The sequence below is a fragment of the Acipenser ruthenus genome, chromosome 9 (genome assembly GCF_902713425.1).
Source record: "Acipenser ruthenus chromosome 9, fAciRut3.2 maternal haplotype, whole genome shotgun sequence".
Lineage (NCBI taxonomy): Eukaryota > Metazoa > Chordata > Actinopteri > Acipenseriformes > Acipenseridae > Acipenser > Acipenser ruthenus.
The window spans coordinates 17,287,408-17,308,926 of record NC_081197.1 but is presented as its reverse complement, the minus strand read 5'-3'; the positions used below and the strand labels follow the sequence as shown (position 1 = coordinate 17,308,926).

Here is a 21,519-nt window from a genome sequence, read left to right as displayed (position 1 = left end):
GATGGGGATCTTGACTAATGCTGTTTAGGCATGCAATAAGAAAATAGTTTTGCCACCTAACAAGAACTCTTTACATTTTAAACATTGATATTTGGACTGTGACCAGCACAGTTCAATAATGACTATTGCATGTTAAGGGCCTTTTTATACAAACAACTTCCATTGAAATGGATTGTAATTGTATTGTTGTACTTGGTGGCGGATCTGTGTTTCCCTTTTGAAGGGCAAGTGGGAGGAACACAACAAGACATAATAATGTTTTTCTGCAGTAGTTTCACAGAATTGCCACCATCACATTGCACCGTTCTACTTCTGCATCTGTGTCTTCTTGACCATGAAAGCCATGCAACTCTTTTTCTCACTCATTTTTCAAATGATTTGTTTATTTGTATTAGTTCATGCAGCCACTCAAACATAAAATGAAATATCTCAGCCAGACTTGCTTGAAATAAACCTAGGGCTCTTGCATAGTTCCTTAAAAATACATTTTCCATTGTTCTCGTTGTAGTGCACAGTGATAATACAGATACAGTATTATGAGGTTCCAGGCAGGCAAGGGCATTTTTTAGCCAGTGTTTTGACAATTGACTAATAATAATGTAGTAATAAGCCACTGTGTACTGTAGTTGAAACCACTTTCTAATGGAGTCGGTTAGTGAAGCAAATTATTTTTCTCTAGTAAAATTTGCTGTACAATTCTGTTACAATAATAAACTTAATTAGATTTGCACACTTTTAAAAGCTAAAACCGGTGTAAGCCAGCACTCATGAATAATAGTCCATTTTGGACTGTGGACAGAGAATTAAATATAGATGCAATGTCGATGTGATGTGTGTCTTCAAAGTAAGAATACCTAGAAAATTGCAAATGTAATATTCCTAAAAACATAAAAGATTATTGATTTTTATAAGCTGCTGTGACAAACAATATGACCCAAGATTAACATTTATATTTGTAAATGAAAGTAGCTTCTGAAATTTTGCAGAAGCCACCAGTCATTAGCTTGCATTAGAAACCACTGGAAACCTGGTTTGTTTTTATTCCAGACACCACACCATTTATCATGTGGCATCAGAAGAGTACAGAATATTTCCATGTTCTAGTTCTTTCTTCAGTAGCTTTCCTGTATATTTATTTAGTCATAATCAATATAGGAAAACAGTGCAAGCTTAGAGAGGTTTCTTCCCCTACAGTGTTTAACAATCCCCAAATCCCAAACAAAGTAATGGAGCTTTCCTAGCTCTTCAGCCCGGTCCTGTAACCTGGTCTGCAAAGAGTGTTCATTAAACACTGTTCCTTCTGCCGCTTTTGATGACTTTCAGGACATTTGAAAGGTCGAGGGTCTTTTTGATTATGTCCATGATCATCTGGTGTTCTTGCGTTCCACTGATGAACTCTTCTAATGTCAATTCACCTGAGGAAAAGAACAGATATTATAAATCACATATGGGAAATCAACATATCACAATTAAGGATTTGTCAACAATCGTACATGTGTTTAGATGTACATCCCATGCATAGAACATACAGCATTACAAAGTTAAAAAACACATTTTATGTTTAATAGTAGTTGATAAGAACAGTCGTTAACTTTATGATTTGTGGCGAAGTCAGTGCGTTGTGTGTAAGGCATCTGTTACTGTAACAGAAATAATTTCTCACAATTGAGGACTTCACATGTTGTCTTAATAGCAGACGTAAGTGTAGTTGAGAGTTGAAAGGTCACAGGGTCACATTACAACTTCTATTAGTGTGACCTTTAAAGTGACTGCTGTCTGATTTATAGTAAACAATAAAATGTAGATTTTAATATCCAAGATCCTCGACATTGAAGAAAGGATTTTCAGAGTTTGTTTGTGTTTTGAAGCCTCTGTTTCAGTCTGACTTCTGAATTGAGTTGTAGGAAGAATACCAAGGTGCTTCAGTAGTGTATATTCAAGTTGCTTTTGCAGAATATGAAGATGCCGCTTGTTAAGTCACGTGAGATTTATTTGTTCTTATGTGTAAATGAAAAGCACAAAAAAGAATGAAGTGATATTGCAAAAATATAACTAAACATGTTAATAATACAAAGAGTGTAATATTCCAGCACAGGATACTGGATCAGTGCTTATAACATTATAAATGTTACAACTGCTTCTTACCATCTCCATTTTTGTCTATCATATCAAATACCAAGGCTGTGATCTCTTCTGGTGACATGTCAGTATGCTTATTGATTGCTTGTACTGCCTAAAACAGAAATCATAGTTATGGTAGAACCCCATTAGGAAATAACATCCCTTATAAAAAAGCATATAAAATGTAAAAATATTTTTGCACAGTCATTTTATAGTTGTTCCATGCTTTTCTATGCATTTACTATACTTACCATGTTTTGTCATTTTTATTAATATGCTTTACCATACTACTCTGCAATGCTTACCTATGCTTTGCCTTGCTTTCACGTTGCTTTATTACACTTTGCTATGCTTTTACAGTGGGATACTTTAATAAGGGATATAGTTTGAAATCTGCCTCTGTGTTATACAATGTTATACAATGATGTTAAAATAACAAGAAAGTACAGTCAATAATGTTGCTTCCTTCTATTTAATCCAGCAGAAAAAAACAGCATGCAACTGGATTTACTTACTCTCATTAAAAGTGTCATTTTCAAAAAATGGGAAGGTACTTCAGTGTTATAATACACCATACAGAAAGACTGCCAGCAGAGTGTACAACAATTCTGAAAGCACAGTAACCACCAGGGGTCAGGGTATTACTATATTGAGCATCACTCTAAAGAACTGCTGGAAAGGTACACCAGCATCCTTTACTTTATATTTAACTTGTATCTGAGGGTTGAATGCTATGTCAAAAGAGGTGGGTTCCATTGGCAGAGCAGAAAGACACTATTCTAGGGTGATTGCAGAATATTACTCACACACAATTTGTCTTATGTGCTGTTCCCCATGTTTGATGGTATCTAAACAATGTTTTGCCGTCTTGAATATTTTAAAAATTAGAGCCCCGTGTCCCTGAGTGTCTAACCTGGTAAAGGTACAGGTGTGTGGTGCTCAGGGTGAGACGTACCGTCAGGGGAGCACAGCTTCGCGTTCTCACCATGCTACAGTGGCCCAAACTGGCCAGGCAGTCTTCGCTGGGGATCCCACTGGGAGAGTCATGTTGGCTCAGGTGCTCCTGTGTGTTAGGGGGTTTCTCACCATGCAACAGTGGCCCCTACTGGCCAGGCATCTGGTGAAGTCAAAGCCTTGTCCTCCAGAGGCCGGTAGCGCGCTGAAATCTGCTCTTGGGTGTAAAGAGGCTTGGTGGTGGGTTTGGAGGATGCCTACTGACGTTCAGTTCTCCTGAGCTGTTGTGGGGTTTACTGTATTGCGGGACATAATTGTGCATTCTAAAATGTGGAGAAAATGGGAATAAAGTAATTAAATCAATAAAATAGAGCCCCAAGAAAAATAAATAAAGCAATCACAGTAACGAATTTTTCGTGTTTAAAAAAAAAAACGTCCACGTTTAAAAAGTCACGCATTTTCTGTGGAAGAGTGAGGAGTATGTAGACATTATTGAGATTTGCTCAAAATTGAGTTTGGCATAGTGTCATTGAAAATAAATATTTAGCAACTTACCTTAAATATGCTAAGCAATTCTTCTCTGTCAATCTTTCCATTTCCATCAGCATCATATAATTTGAAGTACCACTTCAACTTCTGGTCAATTTTTCCTTTTAAGATCAAGCTTAGTGCAGCAACGTATTCCATAAAGTCTATGTACCCATCCTAAAACAAAAAGACTAAATATTATTTTTTTTTAAATGGAGCTAGATATAAAGTCAAATTAGCATGTTGTCTTTCTCATACAGATAGCAGATTAAAAATAGGGTTTTGAATCTAAACTCGACCATTATTTTGCACAGAAATACACAACAGGCCAGCATTTACATAATTATAAAGCAGCATTTGTGTAGCTGGATTGTTTTTATAAAATAACAAAAATCTAACAATTACAGTCTCTGGGTCTATCTCTGGTTCACCATTTTTGAAACTCATACACTGCAACGAGTTAAAAGTTCAATTTTATCTTTATTTTTTTTAATTTGTGGGTGATGTACTCTGCAGTACTTGTACCTTTTTTAGACAACATTTTAGCTAAACTGCCTGCTGTTTGTTACTTGTGACTATAAACATGTCCTGGCTTAACTGAGAATATTGGATTACTTAACCCCTATTTGAGTGACAACAGGCAAGAAGGCCAGTGTTCTTTCCTAACACTTCAGCGACGCAATTCAGATGTCCTCATGTGCTACTCTTTTACCAGCAATGTACACAGTCCACAGCCGAGCTGGTGCTGCATGTCATCAACACATTCAATGGAATATTATCAAGAATGATATAACAAGTGCTTTACCATTTGCTTTCATGGCATTCAAAATCACGTTATCCTGTGATAACACACCACTGTACAGTTTGGATAAACACGTTACTAAGGGTCCATAGCAACAACAGCGTGTTTGTGTTTTTATGTTGTTATTGTTATTAATATGCCTTTAATCTCAAATGTGCCTAGTTTTATGGGTAAGCTCCACTCAGAGTTGAGCATTGTAAAAGTGCAGTGGGAGGTAGGGTGGATACAGTTAAGGCAATGGCCTACAGTACTTTAGGGCGATAACTTTAAGGCTGATATAGTGTGGGAGGAAGTAAACAGACTCCTGAATGAATGAATGCTCTAAAGTTATAGTGTTTTGTAACATACCTTTACATCTTTGCCACAGGATGTGATATAGGTTGGCATTATGTGATTGAAGTACTGATACAGTATTTGGTTACAATCATGCATCTTACCTGCCTGTGTTCCTCTTCTCTTCCTATTTTAAATGAATTGCAGGTGTGGCCTATTAAAGTCATCAATTGCCTATTGCCAATTTTCCACGATTCAGTTCCAGTGGTTTGATTTCATATGCACATCCAATCAAAACAACAGAAGCAATGGGGTGTTGTAATAAATGTGCACAGTACTGTACATTGGAGAATATGGCATATTGTACAATCACACATCATAAGTAATGTTCATTTAAAAATGTTTATTTCTAGTGCTAAAGCAGTGTTTTTATCACCATTCCCTGATAGAAAAGTTTGAGGAATGCCACTGGGATACCATAATAATTATAATCTATTATCACAATTAAATCAGAAGCAATAACACATTACACTATTAAACAAATGGCAACAGAATGAAATTGGAACAAATATTACAGTGGTCTCCATACAGCAACACACACCATGGCATAGTATTGCAACAGAATACCAATGTATATTGTTGTATTTACCATTACTGAGTCAATATACTGTGCTCTGTAAAAGTCTAGGGGACTATTCTACCAATGCCTCATGCTTTACCATTACAGCTGCCCTTGTGCTTTTGTATTATCCCATACTACAGAAACATTGGAAATCATTGGTAAGAAAAATGGTGCTACAACTTTCTTACCTTATTCATGTCAAACGTTGCAAATACTTGTTCAATATATCCATTTGCTTCTTCATTCAGTCCCTGAAGACCGAGGATTGCTTTAAGTTCATACAAGGTTATAAGACCAGATGGAGAGTCGCGCATAAACTTATTATACCAGTAGTGGATATCCACGGCCATCATATCTTCAGTTGTAGAATTATCAGCACCCATTGCTCACTTAGCTTCCTGACTCAACTTCTCACTGAAGAATCAGATGTGGACCGCTTCCTCCTGAGAGCTGCTCTGGACCCATTAGACTATAACTTAACAACTGGTACAGATTGTTAAACCTCTTATGGTTAGATACGACAAGAGGCTAAATAAAAATAGCTTTTTAATGGGATAACAAACTGTAGAGATTATAAAAGGAAAGGTCTTAACATCTAACTGAACACTTACGCAACTTTTTTTTAGAGGTTTATCTAGTTGAAATAAGGTAATATGTTTTGTTTAGAATTCACATCCTAGCCTTGCATTTAATGTATTATGCCTGTATTTAATGTATTTGCATTGTTTTTTACTGTTTGTGTTTAATGTATTATGCCCTGTATTTCACTGTATTCAATGTATTATGCATTGATCCTCACTATCTTGTAAAGTGGTTTGTGATGGTGGTCCACTGTGAAAGGCGCTATATAAAATAAATATTGATTGACTATAGTTACAATATCTATTTTGGGGGGCACCCGAGTGGCGCATCCAGTAAAGCTGCTCCATGTGGAGTGCAGGATGCGCCCTATAGTCTGGAGATTGCAGGTTCAAATCCAGGCTATGTCACTGCCAACCGTGACCAGGGGTTCCTAGGAGGCAGCACACAATTGGCCGAGCACCGCCCGGGTAGGGAGGGCTTAGGTTGGCAGGGGAATACACTGTTCACCTCGCACCAGCGACCCCTGTGGCTGATAGGGTGCCTACGGTTCTGCAGTGGAGCCATCAGATCTGTGTTGTCCTCCGGCACTATAAGTCTGGTGGCCTCACTGTGGATCCGCAGTGCGAAAAATGACGGATTGGCAGGAACATGTTTCGGAGGACATGTGTTCACCAGGGGGTTGCAACGGTGAACCAGGATACAAATAATAATTGGGCATTCCAAATTGGGGAGAAAACCAGGGCAAAAAATAAAAAAACATTCATTGATCACCACATCACTCCTGCACCTGCACACTGCAAGCCACTTTGCCACACGTGGTGTCAGAACATGGGATGGATCACGCTACACTGGCAGCACTGTTGGAGGCACTAGAAAGCAGACGGGAGATTGAGGAGAGAAGGAGAGAGGAGAGATACACGACCCTGATCAAGAGGGTGGGGATTGTGATGCGGCCAAGCGCAACAACGCGACCCGTGACGTCGGCCCCAAAGGCGAGGGCACAGAAGATGATGGCGGAGGATGAACTGGAAGCATACCTCATCACGTTTGAGCAGTTAGCAACCACGGCATCATGGCCACCAGAATACTGGGCAAGCCAGCTAGGATCCTGTTTGCTCGGGGAGGCTCAGGCAGCCTATAAGGCCATGACGGACAAAGACGTCATCAAATATGACTTGGTAAAGAAAGCCATTCTCCGCCGCCTGAACATCATGGGGGAAACACACCGGGTGAGATTCAGGGAGTACAGAGGCCACAGGACATACGCCCCAGGATGGTTGCCCAACGTTTGTGCGACCACATGGTACACTGGCTCACCCCCGCCCAGAAAACGGGATTACAAATGGGCGGGGTGATAGCCATGGAGCAGTTTTGCCACGTGGTCGGCGCTGAAACGCAAGCATGGATATGGCTACACTCTGGAAGAGGCGATAAAACTGGCAGAGGACTTCGAAGACTCCCTGGTCTCCACCAAAACCAGCTTGCGTCGGATGTTGGTTTGGACGCAGCGTTGTCCCAAACGATAGACAGAGTAGAACACCCTATCCTGTATTTCAGAAAACAGATGCACCTCCGGGAGTGCAACTACTTTGGCCATAAAATGGGCTATTCAAGCTTTACGATATTACCTGCTGGGACATTCATTCGGTCTCGTCACTGACCACGCCCCACTCAAGTGGTTAAGCACAATGAAGGACAGCAAAGCCCGAATAACTCAGTGGTATCTGGCATTGCAGCCCTTCATATATCATATGATCCACCGTGCAGGGAAAGAACACCAAAATGCGGATTATTTTCCCGGGATGGGAGAGTAATGGGAAAGGCAGATTCAGCTGAGTGTTCGTTCGGCTCTACTGTGAGTGGTGGGATATGTGACAGAGACAGAATGATTCTTGGTGATAAATCTCCCTCCCGGCCTGTGAGGGTGCTGTATAAAGGGAACAGAGTGCCCTGGACTTGATGGCAGACAAGTTATTCCCAGGTTTAGGTGGAAGTTGGCTATCTAGAAAGGGGGCGGAGCTACGGTACACCAAACCATTGACCCGGAAGGAGGAGCGGTTGCAATCGTTAACCAAGGGGGCATGATTGACGGTACATAAGGGGACCCAGCGAGGTGATCTGTTCCTCTGTTATGGTTACGGACGTACCCAAATAACAGTGAAAGTAAACCATGAGCATTTGTTTGTTTTGTCGTGTTTAATTCTGTGCTCGTTTGTTGTTGTTAGACAGCTAAACACGTACCAGGAGCTGTCGCTAAAGGCCAGTACAAACCTGGACAACACTGCACTATTGTTCATGTATTGTCAATTGCATTTCACCACTTACACGTTAGCACTCACTTTGGACTTGTGACCGTGTTGTGTTTCGTGTGTGTTTATACTGTTATTTCAGGACAGAACTCCTGGGTTATACTGTGTAGTACACATTTCTGGATACTACCATTCATTATTATTTACAGTTGTCAAGTGACTTTGGATTATAAAATAAAAACCATTGCCCCTGGATTATCGTTGTCTGCCTTTCATTGATCACCACATCACTCCTGCACCTGCACACTGCAAGTCACTTTGCCACACCATACCAAGTTCTTCTTTAAGTCAAATTATTAAATGATTGCTATTATATATATATACACATTTTTATTGAAAATTCATAACATTTAAATACATTGCAATTATCATTCACAATTTGCATATAGAAATACTTAATCCATAGCTTCATTTTTCAGTGTAATGAAGACATTAGCTAAAACATTGACTGCTTCAATTAGTTTTGTATATGTTTGACATACTGTAAATATTTCCTATAGCATAATATAGAATATATGTATGTATATATGAAATGTTATAGGCTTGTAGGTGTAAAAGCTAACAATACAACATATATTTATTGCAAGATTCTTTTTATAAAAATATGATCAAATAAGATCACCAGGTACAGTATATTGTATTTTTCACTCTTACAGTAACAACAGCTAAAGACAGGTATTACCTTGGTCTGATAGATTACCTATTTAAGTCAGATAATGGCAAATAAGATTAGTGGATGTTGCTGGAAAAATCTTCTATGATGGTAATCTTGACTAATGCTGCTTAGGCATGCAATAAGAAAATAGTTTTGCCACCTAACAAGAACTCTGTACGTTTTAAACTTTGATCTTTGGACTGTGACCAGTACAGTTCAATGACTATTGCATGTTAAGGGCCTTTTTATATATATAAGCAACTTCTGTTGAAATGAATTGTAATTGTATTGTTGTACGTGGTGGCGGATCTGTGCTTCCGTTTTGAAGGGCAAGTGGGAGAAACACAACAAGACATCATAATGTTTTGCTGCAGAGTTTCACAGAATTGCCACCATCGCATTGCACCTTTCTACTTCTGCATCTGTGTCTTCTTGACCATGTAAGCCATGCAACTCTTTGGAGATTCAGTCACTCATTTTTCAAATGATTTGTTTATTTGTGTTAGTTCATGCAGCCACTCAAACATAAAATGAAAAATCCAGACTTGCTTGAAATAAACCCAGGGCCCTTGCATGGATTTCCTCTTTCCTAGTTCCTTAAAAATAAGTTTTCTATTGTTCTCTTTGGCGCTGTCCACACTACAAAACCGATCTCGAGAACCATACTCAAAACTGTTTTAATTAATCCAGCTCAATGTGTCCACACTGAAGTACTGTTTCTTGTTTAGTCGGGCTTAATGAGACTAAAATAGTTTGGTTACAGTTCCTAGCAGCACAATGGACTGTGGGACTCAATACGATAGTATCCCATCATGCACTATATTTTATTTTAAAATAATGTGTTATGCACCATATTAATAGAGGTACATATTGCTAAAAAGTATTTTGGAAAAAGTAAATGTGAACACACACACACACACACACACACACACACACACAAGTAGGTCTTGATGTTTTCTGATTCTATTTAATAATTAAACTCAGAAAAAACTGTTAATTACAAAACCATTTTTGTTTTTACCTTCCTATCTTGCCTGAGCCTAATTCTGGTCCCCTTAATTTTATTTCAAACAGAGCTTGTTCATCCCCGATCCTACAGTACTTTTTTTTTTTTTTTAAATTTAGTCGTTGCCAATTAGTTTTTATTATTTTCTCCCCAATTTGAAATGCCCAATTATTTTTAGGCTCAGCTAATTTTTAGGCTCAGCTGTGTGCCGTCAGCCGCCCGCTTCTTTACACTCTGCAGACTCACCATGCAGCCGCCTCAGAGGACAACGCAGCTCTGGGCAGCTTACAGGCAAGCCCGCAGGCGCCCGGCCAGACTACAGGGGTCGCTGGTGCGGGGTGAGCCGAGGACACCCTTGCCAACCTAACCCTCCCTCCCCCCGGACGACGCTCAGCCAATTGAGCGCCGCCCCCTGAGAGCTCCCGTCCACGGTCGGCTGTGGAATAGCCTGGACTCGAACCGGCGACGTCCAGGCTATAGAGCGCATCCTGCACTCTAGCGAGTGCTTTTACTGGATGCGCCACTGGGGAGCCCCTTCCTACAGTACTTTTAACTCGCATTTCATTTTCGCAGTCGCCTAATTTAATGTTGTGCTTTTGTTATTTTCCCCACTAGTTTAAGAGATGTCTTGATATGTTTTTTTTAAGCATAAAAATGAATACCTAATTACATTGGATTTCCACTTTTAAAAGCTGAAACAGGTGTAAGCCAGCACTCATGAATAATACTACATTTTGAACTGTGGACAGGGAATTCAATATAGATAAAATGTCAAAGTGATGTGTTTTTTTTTCAAAATATGGAAGTAAGAAAACCTAGAAACTTGTTGCAACAGTGCACTTTGCTGGGCTTTAGTTCAAATATAATATTCCTAAAAACATAAAATATTATTGATTTTTATAAGCTGCTGTGACAAACAATATGACCCAAGATTAACTTTTATATTTGTAAATTAAAGTAGCTTTTGAAATTTTGCAGAAGCCACCAGTCATTAGCCTGCATTAGAAACCACTGGCAACCTGGTTTTTATCCCAGACACCACACCATTTATCATGTGGCATCATTGCAGTACAGAATATTCCCATGTTCTAGTTCTTTCTTCAACAGCTTTCCTGCATATTTATTTATTCATAATCAATACAGGAAAACAGTGCAAGCTTAGAGAGGTTTCTTCCCCTACAGTGACTGTGGCGGAGTGTCCCGCCCCTATATATATATTTATTATTATTTGTATTTTTATCCGCGCCACAAACAAAAATACAAATAATAATAAATAAATAAATAGGGGCGGGAAACTCCGCCACAGTGTCTAAGAATTTTTTTTTTTTTTTTTTTTTTACAAGTACAGAATCCCAAACAAAGTAATGGAGCTAGTCTGCAAAGAGTGTTTATTAAACACTGTTCCTTCTTCCACTTTTGATGACTTTCAGGACATTTGAAAGGTCGAGGGTCTTTTTGATTATGTCCATGATCATCTGGTGTTGTTGCGCTCCACTGATGAACTCTTCTAATGTCAATTCACCTGAGGAAAAGAACAGATATTATAAATCACATATGGGAAATCAACATATCACAATTAAGGATTTGTCAACAATCGTACATGTGTTTAGATGTACATCCCATGCATAGAACATTCAACATTATAAAGTTAAAAAACAACACATTTTATGTTTAATAGTAGTTCATAAGTCAATGTTGTTTGTAAGGCGTTTGTTACTGTAACAGAAATAATTTCTCACAATTGAGGACTTCACATGTTGTCTTAATAGCAGACGTAAGTGTAGTTGAGAGTTGAAAGGTCACAGGGTCACATTACAACTTCTATTAGTGTGACCTTTAAAGTGACTGCTGTCTGATTTATAGTAAACAATAAAATGTAGATTTTAATATCCAAGATCCTCGACATTGAAGAAAAGGTTTTCAGAGTTTGTTTGTGTTTTGAAGCCTCCGTTTCTGAATTGTGCCGTAGGAAGAATACTGTATTGTTTCGCAGGAGGCAGAAAACGCGAGAGACACTTGTTTCTTTTCAGTGCTTTATTCAGCACACCTTTTTTCTCACACACACACAAACTCAGAAACACAGGAACCATGGCAACCAGAACAAAAACACATAAAATGGTGGTGCAGCGCCTTTTATAACCTTAGCTCCACCCTTTTATGCTAATAGGTTACTGGAGCTTACACATCCCATTGGTCCTCAGCCGCATACTTCGGGCTCATGCCCTTTGCAGGAGCCCTTGAAAGGGCTGGCGCTTGCAGCAGCGGTGGCTCCTCTCCCTCTGGCAGTCGGACAGACAGCACCTCCCTCTCTGACCGGCTCCTTTGCTTGCCTTTGGGAATGGCCGCCCCTCCTCCTGTTTTATTTCCGGGCAGGAAGTACCTCCTCTTCTTCCTGGAAGGGGCAGCACCCCACTTCGTGCCCGAACCCGCAGACAAGGCACCAACCCCGGTCCTCCCTGAAGAGGTCCTCCCATCCACCATCCCACCGGATACGGGACGGGTAGGGATTCCAGCGGCTCCACTGGTTCTTCGGGGCAGTCAGTACCTCCTCTTCCTCCTGGAAGGGGCAGCGTACCACCTTGTGCCCAAACTCCCCGCTGGCAAGGCACTAGCCTTGGTCCTCAATGCCAATGAGGTCCTTCAGTCTGCCGCCAGTCAGTGTCCAATGCTCCATCTCTCTTATCTCCTAACTGCTCCTGCTCGAGGCAGAAAACACGCTTTGTTCCTGGTTCCAAAAACTCTATTTATTTTCTTTTCTGGACGCTCTCTCAGCACCCAAGCCAGAGTCACTACTCTGTCCACTTCACAGCATACAACTTTACACACAGGAACACAGGAACCAGGGCAACCCGAACAACTACAACACACAAAATGGTAGCGCAGCGCCTGTTTTTATAACTTTAGCTCCGCCCCTTTAGGGTACCGGAGCTTGCACATTCCATTGGTCCTCAGCTGCACACTTCGGGCCAATGGGAACACAAGGAACACATGCAAACACAGTGGCTAACGAGACAGGACCAATCACAGGGGAGACACAGAACATGCGCACACGCAGGCCAGGGTCACACAGACACACACAGAGGTAAACAAAACAAGCTGCAGGAAATACAGAGCAGGAAGGGAACACAATTACAGTACAGGAATTACAGTACAACACAAATGCACAGATTGTTACAATACCAAGGTGCTTCAGTAGTGTATATTCAAGTTGCTTTTGCAGAATATGAAGATGCTGCTTGTTAAGACACGTTAAATGTATTTGCGCTTATGTGTAAATGAAAAGAAAAAAAAAGAATGAAGTGATATTGCAAAAGTATAACTAAACATGTTAATAATACAAAGAGAGTACTATTCATGCATATGATACTGAATCAGTGTTTATAGCATTATAAATGTTACAGCTGCTTCTTACCATTTCCATTTTTGTCTATCGTATCAAATACCAAGGCTGTGATCTCTTCTGGCGACATGTCAGTATGCCTATTGATAGCTTGTACTGCCTAAAACAGAAATCATAGATATGGTAGAAACCCAAACAGTAACATCCCTTATAAAAAGCATATACAAATGTAACAACATTTTTGCAGTCATTTTGTAGTTGTACCATGGGTTTCTATGCATTTACTATAGTTACCATGTTTTGGCATTTTTTAGTATGCTTTACCATACTACTCTGGAATGCTTACCTATGCTTTGTAATTTTTTCACATTGCTTTATTACACTTTGCTATGCTTTTACAGTGGGATACTTTAATAAGGGATATAGTTTGAAATCTGCCTCTGTGTTATACAATGTTATACAATGATGTTAAAATAACAAGAAAGTACAGTCAATAATGTTGCTTCCTTCTATTTAATCCAGCAGAAAAAAACAGCATGCTACTGGATTTACTTACTCTCATTAAAATTGTCATTTTAAAAAAATGGGAAGGTACTTCAGTGTTATAATACACCATACAGAAAGACTGCTAACAGAGTGTACAACAATTCTGAAAGCACAGTAACCACCAGGGGTCAGGGTATTACCCTGTTGAGCATAAAGAACTGCTGGAAAGGTACACCAGCATCCTTTACTTTATATTTAACTTGTATCTGAGGGTTGAATGCTATGTCAAAAGAGGTGGGTTCCATTGGCAGAGCAGAAAGACGCTATTCTAGGGTGATTTGCAGAATATTACTCACACACAATTTGTCTTATGTGCTGTTCCCCATGTTTGATGGTATCTAAACAATGTTTTGCAGTCTTGACTATTTTAAAAATTAGAGGCCCGTGTCCCTGAGTGTCTAACCTGGTAAAGGTACAGGTGTGTGGTGCACAGGGTGAGACATGGATATATTGTGAGAAGTGTTGAATTTAAATCAAGGGAAGTAATGTTAAAACTCTACAATGCATTAGTAAGACCTCACCTAGAATATTGTGTTCAGTTCTGGTCACCTCGTTACAAAAAGGATATTGCTGCTCTAGAAAGAGTGCAAAGAGAGCAACCAGAATTATCCCGGGTTTAAAAGGCATGTCGTATGCAGACAGGCTAAAAGAATTGAATCTATTCAGTCTTGAACAAAGAAGACTACGCGGCGATCTGATTCAAACATTCAAAATCCTAAAAGGTATAGACAATGTCAACCCGGGGGACTTCTTTGACTTGAAAAAAGAAAAAAGGACCAGGGGTCATAAATGGAGATTAGATAAAGGGGCATTCAGAACAGAAAATAGGAGGCACTTTTTTACACAGAGAATTGTGAGGGTCTGGAACCAACTCCCCAGTAATGTTGTTGAAGCTGACACCCTGGGATCCTTCAAGAAGCTGCTTGATGAGATTCTGGGATCAATAAGCTACTAACAACCAAACGAGCAAGATGGGCTGAATGGCCTCCTCTCGTTTGTAAACTTTCTTATGTTCTTATGTTCTTACCATCAGGGGAGCACAGCTTCGCGTTCTCACCATGCTACAGTGGCCCAAACTGGCCAGGCAGTCTTCGCTGGGGATCCCACTGGGAGAGTCATGTTGGCTCAGGTGCTCCTGTGTGTTAGGGGGTTCCTCACCATGCAACAGTGGCCCCTACTGGCCAGGCATCTGGTGAAGTCAAAGCATTGTCCTCCAGGGGCCAGTAGCGTGCTGAAATCTGCTCTTGGGTGTAAAGAGGCTTGGTGGTGGGTTTGGAGGATGCCTACTGACGTTCAGTTCTCCTGAGCTGTTGTGGGGTTTACTGGAGTGAGGGGCATAATTGGGCATTCTAAACTGTGGAGAAGACATTATTGAGATTTGCTCAAAATTTACTCAGAGTTTGACATAGTGTCATTGAAAATAAATATTTAGCAACTTACCTTAAATATGCTAAGCAATTCTTCTCTGTCAATCTTTCCATTTCCATCAGCATCATATAATTTGAAATACCACTTCAACTTCTGGTCGATTTTTCCTTTTAAGATCAAGCTTAGTGCAGCAACGTATTCCATAAAGTCTATGTACCCATCCTAAAACAAAAAGACTAAATATAATTTTTTTAAAAATGGAGCAAGATATTGTGGCGAACTGTGTTTCCTGCAGACAGGGGGTTCCCACAGGCAGAGATGGGACGCAAACCCGGGACCTCCCACTCTTAAGCATTGCGCCGATACCACTGTACAAAAGAGCCGGCTCCCTTGCATTAGAATGTTTTAGATTGCGTCACCTACCAGGCCTGACCCCTGCCCCGTGCACGCTACAATCTGAAGTCAAATTAGAGGGGTGTCTTTCTCATACAGGTAGCAGAGAAAAATTAGGTTTTTGAATCTAAACTCAACCTTTATTTTGCACATAAATGCTCAACAAGCCAGTATTTACATAATTATAAAGCAGCATTTTTGCAGCTGGATAGTTTTTTTTATTTTTTATAAAAGAACAGATATCTTCATACTTACAGGCAGTCCAATCTAACACGTCTCTGGGTCTCTCTCTCTCTGTTTCACCATTTTTGAAACTCATACACTGCAGCGAGTTACAAGTTCCATTTTATTTTATTTTATTTTCAGTGGATGATGTAGTCTGCTGTACACAGACCTTTTTTAAGTGCCTTCTGTTCGCTACTTGTGACTATAAACATGTCCTGGCTTAACTGAGAATATTGGATTACTTAACCCCTATTTGAGTGACAACAGGCAAGAAGGCCAGTGTTCTTTCCTAACTCTTCTGCAACGCAATTCAGATGTCCTCATGTGCTACTCTTTTACCAGCAATGTACACAGTCCACAGCCGAGCTGGTGCTGCATGTCATCAACACATTCAATGGAATATTATCAAGAATGATATAACAAGTGCTTTACCATTTGCTTTCATGGCATTCAAAATCACGTTATCCTGTGATAACACACCACTGTACAGTTTGGATAAACACGTTACTAAGGGTCCATAGCAACAACAGCGTGTTTGTGTTTTTATGTTGTTATTGTTATTAATATGCCTTTAATCTCAAATGTGCCTAGTTTTATGGGTAAGCTCCACTCAGAGTTGAGCATTGTAAAAGTGCAGTGGGAGGTAGGGTGGATACAGTTAAGGCAATGGCCTACAGTACTTTAGGGCGATAACTTTAAGGCTGATATAGTGTGGGAGGAAGTAAACAGACTCCTGAATGAATGAATGCTCTAAAGTTATAGTGTTTTGTAACATACCTTTACATCTTTGCCACAGGATGTGATATAGGTTGGCATTATGTGATTGAAGTACTGATACAGTATTTGGTTACAATCATGCATCTTACCTGCCTGTGTTCCTCTTCTCTTCCTATTTTAAATGAATTGCAGGTGTGGCCTATTAAAGTCATCAATTGCCTATTGCCAATTTTCCACGATTCAGTTCCAGTGGTTTGATTTCATATGCACATCCAATCAAAACAACAGAAGCAATGGGGTGTTGTAATAAATGTGCACAGTACTGTACATTGGAGAATATGGCATATTGTACAATCACACATCATAAGTAATGTTCATTTAAAAATGTTTATTTCTAGTGCTAAAGCAGTGTTTTTATCACCATTCCCTGATAGAAAAGTTTGAGGAATGCCACTGGGATACCATAATAATTATAATCTATTATCACAATTAAATCAGAAGCAATAACACATTACACTATTAAACAAATGGCAACAGAATGAAATTGGAACAAATATTACAGTGGTCTCCATACAGCAACACACACCATGGCATAGTATTGCAACAGAATACCAATGTATATTGTTGTATTTACCATTACTGAGTCAATATACTGTGCTCTGTAAAAGTCTAGGGGACTATTCTACCAATGCCTCATGCTTTACCATTACAGCTGCCCTTGTGCTTTTGTATTATCCCATACTACAGAAACATTGGAAATCATTGGTAAGAAAAATGGTGCTACAACTTTCTTACCTTATTCATGTCAAATGTTGCAAATACTTGTTCAATATATCCATTTGCTTCTTCATTCAGTCCCTGAAGACCGAGGATTGCTTTAAGTTCATACAAGGTTATAAGACCAGATGGAGACTCACGCATAAACTTATTATACCAGTAGTGGATATCCACGGCCATCATATCTTCAGTTGTAGAATTATCAGCACCCATTGCTCACTTAGTGTCCTGAAAACTTCTCACTGAAGAATCAGATGTGGACCGCTTCCTCCTGAGAGCTGCTCTGGACCCATTAGACTATAACTTAACAACTGGTACAGATTGTTAAACCTCTTATGGTTAGATACGGCAAGAGGCTAAATAAAAATAGCTTTTTAATGGGATAACAAACTGTAGAGATTATAAAAGGAAAGGTCATAACATCTAACGGAACACATACGCACAGTATTAAAAGTGGCCACTTTTAATACTTTAAAATATATTATATGGGTAAGTTACATTCCAGTATATATGCAACTTTTGATGGGAAGAAACATTGGAGTATATGTCCTGTGATTTTACACTGATCTTACACAACTGTCGTGGTCAAAGGCATTCATAGCGTCATTGGTTTGTTAATCCATTGGTGGGATTTCTATTTCTGGCACGTCAGTGTTCCATACAGTTTTAAAACAGATTTTAAATATATAAGACGGTTTTTATAAGCCAAATTGGAAAGCAATATGAAGATTTTCTTCCTGATAAGAGTACAATGAAGATAGAGTAATACTATAGAGTATACACACACTAAAAATTGTATATTATTGTGAAATTGTATCTGACCAAACATTTTACATGTACGTTTACTGCCAAGTTGGGATAAAAGGATCAACCGCATTACAAAAAAAAGCAATGTAACAAAAAGGATCAGCTCAACTTAAAATAGTCCAGAGTGTGTGCCCAGTGAAGAAGTGGTAAGTGACAATTTTCCAAACAGGCAAAGTTCAAACATTCATATTGTGACATTGAGTATAATACCGGTCTGAAGATTGCAGTTGGACTGAGGCAACTTGAAATGATGTCATGAAAAACAGAAAAAAGACAACTGGAAACCAAATAACCGAAAGACACATGGATGAGAAATTTTGTTAAGCTGTTCAATTCTACCTTTAAGCTATTCTAATAATAATTAACATGCAGTTAGTCGGTTTAACACAGCGTACAAAGACAAACGCAGTTAAAACAGCAATTTATGTGTATTGAACTGTTGATGGCTGTAAGCCTGCAATCTCTTTTTAGTAAATCCATCAGAGCCTAATGAGATTACAGTTAAGAGTTACAAGACCAAGCTCTGTCTCTACTGTGAGAGATAGCAAGCGAGTGCTTAAGCAGCTGCAGTATACTCGAGGAAACCATTTAATTAAATTGTGATCCTGGCTTAGAGGGGTAGTAACTAAGTTTAAAATCCACTTTCCTACCCTTAACTAGCTTTAATGCCATGTTCACTTCAGTGTCTCCCCTCCTTTTGTTTTTAGTTTATTCTTAGCATTTCCGATTGTAAATTTTAAACTACAAGACCATTTACGTGGAAATGATATTGGTGTATAAAGTGATACTAAAAAAAAATAAAGCACAAAACCCAGCATATTGTTTACCTTGTATGGTTTTATATTATATGTAAAGAAAGACACTGCTCTATAGTCGTTTTAATGTTTTAAATACTTACTAAATCCTGCAAAAACCTTTACTTCTGTTTTTTCTTAAATATTTTTTATCCCAACATCCTTACATTTTTTTTGTTCTTTTTACACTTGAACGGAGAAGCGATGTGACAAACCTGGCCCCCTGCTCCCACGAGGAAGCGGACACCCGCCTCCTCCTACATGTGTCAGATGCTGTACAGAAAGGGTGCAGGAAAGCATATGTGCACACAGTAGATACTGACGTGTGGTGCTGACAATCGCCACGTTCAACCAGACCAAGCCTGACGATCTGTGGGTGGCGCTTGGTACTGGATCAAATTTCCGGTATATAGCTGTCCATGAACTGGCTGCTGTGATGGATCCCAGGATTTGTGCCACTCTCCCTGTCTTCCATGCATTCACAGGGTGTGACACTGTCTCTCCGTTTGGGGGAGAGGCAAGAAGACTGGGACACATGGAATGGTTTCCCAGAGGCTACCGAGGCATTCGAAGACCTCCTACTCATACAAAGTGACATCAGTGACTCAACCATGTCAGTACTGGAGTGGTTTGTGGTGTTGCTCTCTGACCGCACAAGTGTCACCATGAAGGTCAATGGAGCCAGGAAGCAACTGTTCATGCAGAAGTCAAGGAGCCTGGAGAACATACCACCAACACAGGCAGCACTCAAGCAGCACATCAGACGGGCTAGCTACCAAGCCAACTACTGGAAACAGGCCCTAACTCCTGACCCTGAGCTCCAAGCCCGTCAGACTGGGGCTGGAGGAAGGACACCACAGGGTGGCAACCACTGTGGACCACCCTTCCAGAAGCATCACAGTCGTGCAATGAACTCATTCACTGTGGGTGTAGGAAGGGATGCACTGGGCAATGCAAATGTGTCAAGGCCATCCTCAAGTGTACTGCCCCCTGCTCTTGTTCTGGAGAATGTTAGCACTAAGCTAGTACTCAGATCATTACTCAGACCTACCAGTTCCTCAACTCTCTGCATCTAATAAGTATCTGTGTGACATCTAATGTACATGTAGACACCACATTTATAATAAAATGGTTTATGTGTGGCATTCATTACAACTTCCCAATTGGACAGCACATTTGAGCCCTGAGTGAGGTCATTGACCTCTCAAGGTCAACAGAGGTGATTTCACATATGAAAATAGTGTTCCAAGACACAGAACTGCACATAAATCTTATGTAATCTATCATGTTGTTATGACACATGGTGTTAAAATAGCAAATAACAACAATGGTACAAATTGTACCTGAATGAGTGATTAATAAAGCTTTGAAATCCATTTCGTATTTCCCTAATGTAGTTGTGCTAAAGATCTCTTGGCTCTTTCCCAGTACTTTAGTGTACTAATGCAGATACAGTATGCAGAATTATTATTGTGTGAATACAAAGCAGTTATGCTACCTAATCACGTCCTTTGCTGAAAGTCAGAAAAGGGTCAGTGATAAGGTTGTTAATAAGAGGTAAGAAATTTGATTTAACGTCTTAGGTTATCAGTCCTTTAAGAAACAGTCGTGTGAAATAAGCTTAACCTGTGCCAAGCTAAGATTTAAAATTATGAACCTCAAAGAACACTTCCTTGAATAGCCCTGTTTGTCCGTCAGCATGTGATATAACTAGAGCCCAATACAGGTCTTACATAACATATAAAATGTGTAACATGTTTTGATAAAAAAAAAAAAGATTTTCGGATAAGATTTTTGAGCATTGTATAATGTGCACATTTGCAATTGTAAGTCCACTTTCTCTACCTTGAAGTGCAAAGAAAACATTATCTGAGCGGAATAAAACAAAAGTAATGGAATAAAACAATACAGTTATTTACAGTAATTTCAGGAAAATATGTTATAATTAAGTAGTTTTATTTCTCTTTGCACTTGATTAGCAAAAATAGCGCAAATGTAAAAGACATGGCTTTGATTCTCAGGGGTAGGTGTACTAAAGTGTTGCGGCTGTCACAATAGTCGCAAAGCCATTGTAAACGATTTGGAAGTCCAGGGTAAAATGTACTTAACAAGCGCAATGCTGTTTGCGGCTTTTTAGGGAATGCTTTGTGGCAGCAGTTTATTTTTTGCGGTTCAACCTCAGATGAATATGTAATTATGGGCGTTCCTGCATAAATTCACAAAAATGGGGTGGGGTGGAAATGAGGGCTCTCAAATATTATAATGAGATGTACGAAAGCTGCCGACAATTGTGACACTTATAATTGCATCAATTTGTAAGTTTTTAACAGTCACAATTGTTGCTGGCATTTCCCAGTCTGCTTTTTCTTGTGTGTTGCCAGTCATGCTCAATGCATTTTTGTGTTAACACCCAAATACCTATTTTTCTCTAAAAGCAGGGTGTACTTACAAGCCTTGAAAACAAATTTTCATGACATTTCTGGTTTCCCCCAATGTGCTGGGCACAATAGACTGCACACATGTGCTGCTAACCCCTCCAGCTCATTCTGAGCATCTGTATAGGAATAGTAAACACATCTATTCTATTAATGTGCAGGAGGTTTGGAATTGTGCGCAATTTAGCATTGCACCCTGGCTAATTTAAATAAAAACTGACAGTATACATTTGGCTCATAGGCTACTGATGATAATATGAATTAG

The 21,519-nt window shown here is 39.6% G+C and overlaps 2 protein-coding genes across 2 annotated transcripts; both read right to left on the bottom strand.

The window, feature by feature from the left end:
• Positions 1 to 69: 69 nt before the first annotated feature.
• Positions 70 to 5,782, bottom strand: LOC117406347 (guanylyl cyclase-activating protein 1-like). The gene is made up of 4 exons (XM_034010301.3): positions 5,489 to 5,782; positions 3,631 to 3,780; positions 2,146 to 2,233; positions 70 to 1,415 (listed from the first exon to the last, which is right to left on the bottom strand). The coding sequence occupies exons 1-4, from the start codon at positions 5,681 to 5,683 to the stop codon at positions 1,285 to 1,287; spliced, it is 564 nt and encodes a 187-aa protein (XP_033866192.1). The 5' UTR covers positions 5,684 to 5,782; the 3' UTR covers positions 70 to 1,284.
• Positions 5,783 to 10,894: 5,112 nt separating this feature from the next.
• On the bottom strand, positions 10,895 to 17,527 carry LOC117405114 (guanylyl cyclase-activating protein 1-like). Its single transcript, XM_034007915.3, has 4 exons — positions 17,237 to 17,527; positions 15,179 to 15,328; positions 13,265 to 13,352; positions 10,895 to 11,374 (listed from the first exon to the last, which is right to left on the bottom strand). The coding sequence occupies exons 1-4, from the start codon at positions 17,429 to 17,431 to the stop codon at positions 11,244 to 11,246; spliced, it is 564 nt and encodes a 187-aa protein (XP_033863806.3). The 5' UTR covers positions 17,432 to 17,527; the 3' UTR covers positions 10,895 to 11,243.
• Between the last annotated feature and the right edge of the window lie 3,992 nt (positions 17,528 to 21,519).

What these genes read in the sequence shown, in the direction of transcription:
- LOC117406347 (XM_034010301.3), bottom strand. Translation starts at nt 5,683, where the DNA reads ATGGGTGCTGATAATTCTACAACTGAAGATATGATGGCCGTGGATATC. An exon ending in CAACGTTTGACATGAATAAG is followed by an intron (nt 3,781 to 5,488) that starts GTAAGAAAGTTG and finishes TTTTTGTTTTAG; the next exon opens with GATGGGTACATAGACTTTAT. An exon ending in GATAGACAAAAATGGAGATG is followed by an intron (nt 1,416 to 2,145) that starts GTAAGAAGCAGT and finishes TCTTTTCCTCAG; the next exon opens with GTGAATTGACATTAGAAGAG.
- LOC117405114 (XM_034007915.3), bottom strand. Translation starts at nt 17,431, where the DNA reads ATGGGTGCTGATAATTCTACAACTGAAGATATGATGGCCGTGGATATC. An exon ending in CAACATTTGACATGAATAAG is followed by an intron (nt 15,329 to 17,236) that starts GTAAGAAAGTTG and finishes TTTTTGTTTTAG; the next exon opens with GATGGGTACATAGACTTTAT. An exon ending in GATAGACAAAAATGGAAATG is followed by an intron (nt 11,375 to 13,264) that starts GTAAGAAGCAGC and finishes TCTTTTCCTCAG; the next exon opens with GTGAATTGACATTAGAAGAG.